The 2,640-nt window shown below is 43.3% G+C and overlaps 1 protein-coding gene across 1 annotated transcript; it reads right to left on the bottom strand.

Annotated features, from left to right (window-relative positions):
* Positions 1-451: 451 nt before the first annotated feature.
* nog3 (noggin 3) lies at positions 452-2,195 on the bottom strand. The gene has a single exon (XM_084134159.1). It carries the CDS (start codon positions 1,715-1,717, stop codon positions 1,043-1,045), a length of 675 nt encoding a protein of 224 aa, XP_083990285.1. The 5' UTR covers positions 1,718-2,195; the 3' UTR covers positions 452-1,042.
* Positions 2,196-2,640: the final 445 nt, after the last annotated feature.

A 2,640-nucleotide genomic window follows, 5' to 3' on the forward strand; every position in this document is an offset into this window, starting at 1 on the left:
GGAACTTCAATATCTTCGTTCCTTTGCGAGGTCAAGTTGTTCTTTTCATGCCAATAGACTTAAGGCAGCAGACAGAGCAGAGAATGTTTTTACATGTGATCATCCATCCAGCATGTGTTTCAGGCGCCACACAGATTAAATGAAAGAATCTGAAAATGAAGGTCTTTAACTTTTAATCCTTTTACAAAGACCCTTCAGACTGTCTGAGGACGGAATGGCGTCTCGGAGGAAAAAAACAACAAAGTAACTGATCCACTCCCTCCGAGGAATACGAATCACCAATTGTCCATTACGATCCAGCCTCGACTTTATAAGTCAAATTAAAATAATATCACTTCAATTAGTGTCACATCAGCTTTATAAATAGCAACTGGTGAGTTTTACTGCATGCAGTGCATGTTAAGCAGACCATATGTGTACAGTAAGTGAAATAAGCAAAAAACAGTTCATGAACATTTTTAGTGGTTTTATTTTAAATGCATTTTGACTACATGGACATAAAGAATAAATAGTTTCTTTTATTTACACGAGCAGTTATTTTCCATCCCCCTTATATTTACAGCACACCGAGACTGTAATCTATATTCTCCTGCATGTTTGAGGTGTATAAAGTATTATTATTTTTTTCCGAATAATGGAAAAAGCTTGGAATTCCTTCAATAAACGCACTTTGAATGCGAAATGTTCTTTGACATAAATATGTATAAAGTTACATTACAACCAAAGTTACAGTAGACACTGGATATTATAGGCAAATACTGACCCTTTTTTTGTTTTTACAAATGAATCAGGCACCACTTTACATTACAGTGTCCATGTTAGACATATTACTATAATTATTAACTATAATGACTATAATACCAAGCAGCTCCACAAATGAATCACATGTTAAAGTTTCATCAGCATCACTCAGTACTTCTGTATGAAATTACACAGTAACATGAACACCAATGTAAAGTGTAACCTAAAATGGCAGCACATATACATCAAATATACATTCCTACACTGGACAGTGCATGTGAGAAGGAGCACGGAGCTTATTTCAGTTCGGGCAGGAGCATTTGCACTCTGATATAATGGGGTACTGAACTGGTATCCAGGCGCATTTGAGCCCACCCTTCCTCTGCAGGCACCTCCATCGCAAAACCGTAAAATGGCTGGATTTGGCAGGCTTGCAAACCATCCCTTCTGGAACCGAACAAGACCTTTTATTGTAGCAGCTGCCCACCTTCACATAGCGGGGCCAGAATCGGTTCCCCAGGTCCTGCCATGTGTGCACAACCGGACAGAAGGCATAAGTCCACAGCCACAGCTGAAGCCTTCTTCTGAGTTTCTTACTGGGCTTGTGTTTTTTCCCATGCTGGATCTCAAACTCCATGGCTTTGATATCTTTAGGCATGTTGCCGGTGGGACGCTGTTTAATGATCTCCGACTCGTTCAGGTCGTCCTGTCCTGCGTATTTGTCCTCTGGCTGGCTGATGGACATGAAGTTCTGATCGAATTTACTGCCTAGTATGGCTTTGAGTTCGGTCTCGTTCAGATCCTGCTCCTTAGGGTCCAGTATGGGATCCGGGTCCTCCTTGAGTTCCACTATAGGTAGACTGTCACTGGGAATGGGACGGAGGAGGTAGTAATGTTGGCACATCCCTTCTTCTATCCTAAATCCGAGGGAGAAAATGAGAAAGTATGTAGCCAGAAAATACGACACGTTATCCATTTTCGGCTGTGGGTGTCGGATGCTCGATTAATCCGCGCGTTTGAGTGTTCGCTTGAGTTTTTGGCGAGCTGTGAGCGCGCAGTCTCCAGCGCGCGCGGTGGCTATCCACGAGCGATCTCCCTAGAAAGTGTTCATTCAGTTCAAACGGCACTATCCTCGATGCCACTTCGTGCGTGAATGTGATCGTAGATCCAAAAGCGCTGTGTCAGAATCTACTTTGAGGTCATGCCGCGCGTCTCGTTCCGCTTTTACGCACAGGTTCACATCAGCAGAAGGGCTCATGACAGCATCAGGCGTTTTAAGCCGGAGCCGGTCTCCTCTTTGAGCTCGCGGGCTCCTTGCGTCTGAATCCGGAGTCCTGGTGTCTGAGGAGGATCCGCATGGTTTCTGGTGATGTGCGCCGAATTGAGAATCACCTGGCTCGTCTGATTTATTGTCGCGGGTCGTGATAGAACCCAAAGACCCATTCTCAATTGTGGGTCTGTTGCCAGAGCTCCACGACACCTCCTTCTATTTAGTGAGGGGAGGGGGGTGGGATGGACCGGGAGTGGGGTAAGGGGGTGGGTGGGGTATAAGGGGGTCCGGAGGGCTGTCTATCGTTGGTTGCCCTCTGCCGGTGCGCGCGCACATGCGTGACATGTCAAAAGATGAATGACAGCGGCGAGGACTTAGGAACGAGTCTTTAGGATCTGTGTGAAATTCATTAATAATCATATAGCCTACTAATAAACTATATCTTACATAAACCTTTTATTTTTAATCTGTATTAGTCAATGACTAACAAAGTAAAATCTTAAGATTTTTTCACTTTTAATCTACTTTAAAACACAAGCCCTTCTAAATGTTATCTTTGTAGTCATTGTTGCTTTTATACATTTTGGAAAACTTTCACACAGCTTTCTTCAAATATTTCGATTTAAAAT

The sequence above is a fragment of the Abramis brama genome, assembly GCF_963993115.1.
Source record: "Abramis brama genome assembly, chromosome: 14".
NCBI classification, from domain to species: domain Eukaryota; kingdom Metazoa; phylum Chordata; class Actinopteri; order Cypriniformes; family Leuciscidae; genus Abramis; species Abramis brama.

What these genes read in the sequence shown, in the direction of transcription:
- nog3 (XM_084134159.1), bottom strand. Translation starts at nt 1,717, where the DNA reads ATGGATAACGTGTCGTATTTTCTGGCTACATACTTTCTCATTTTCTCC.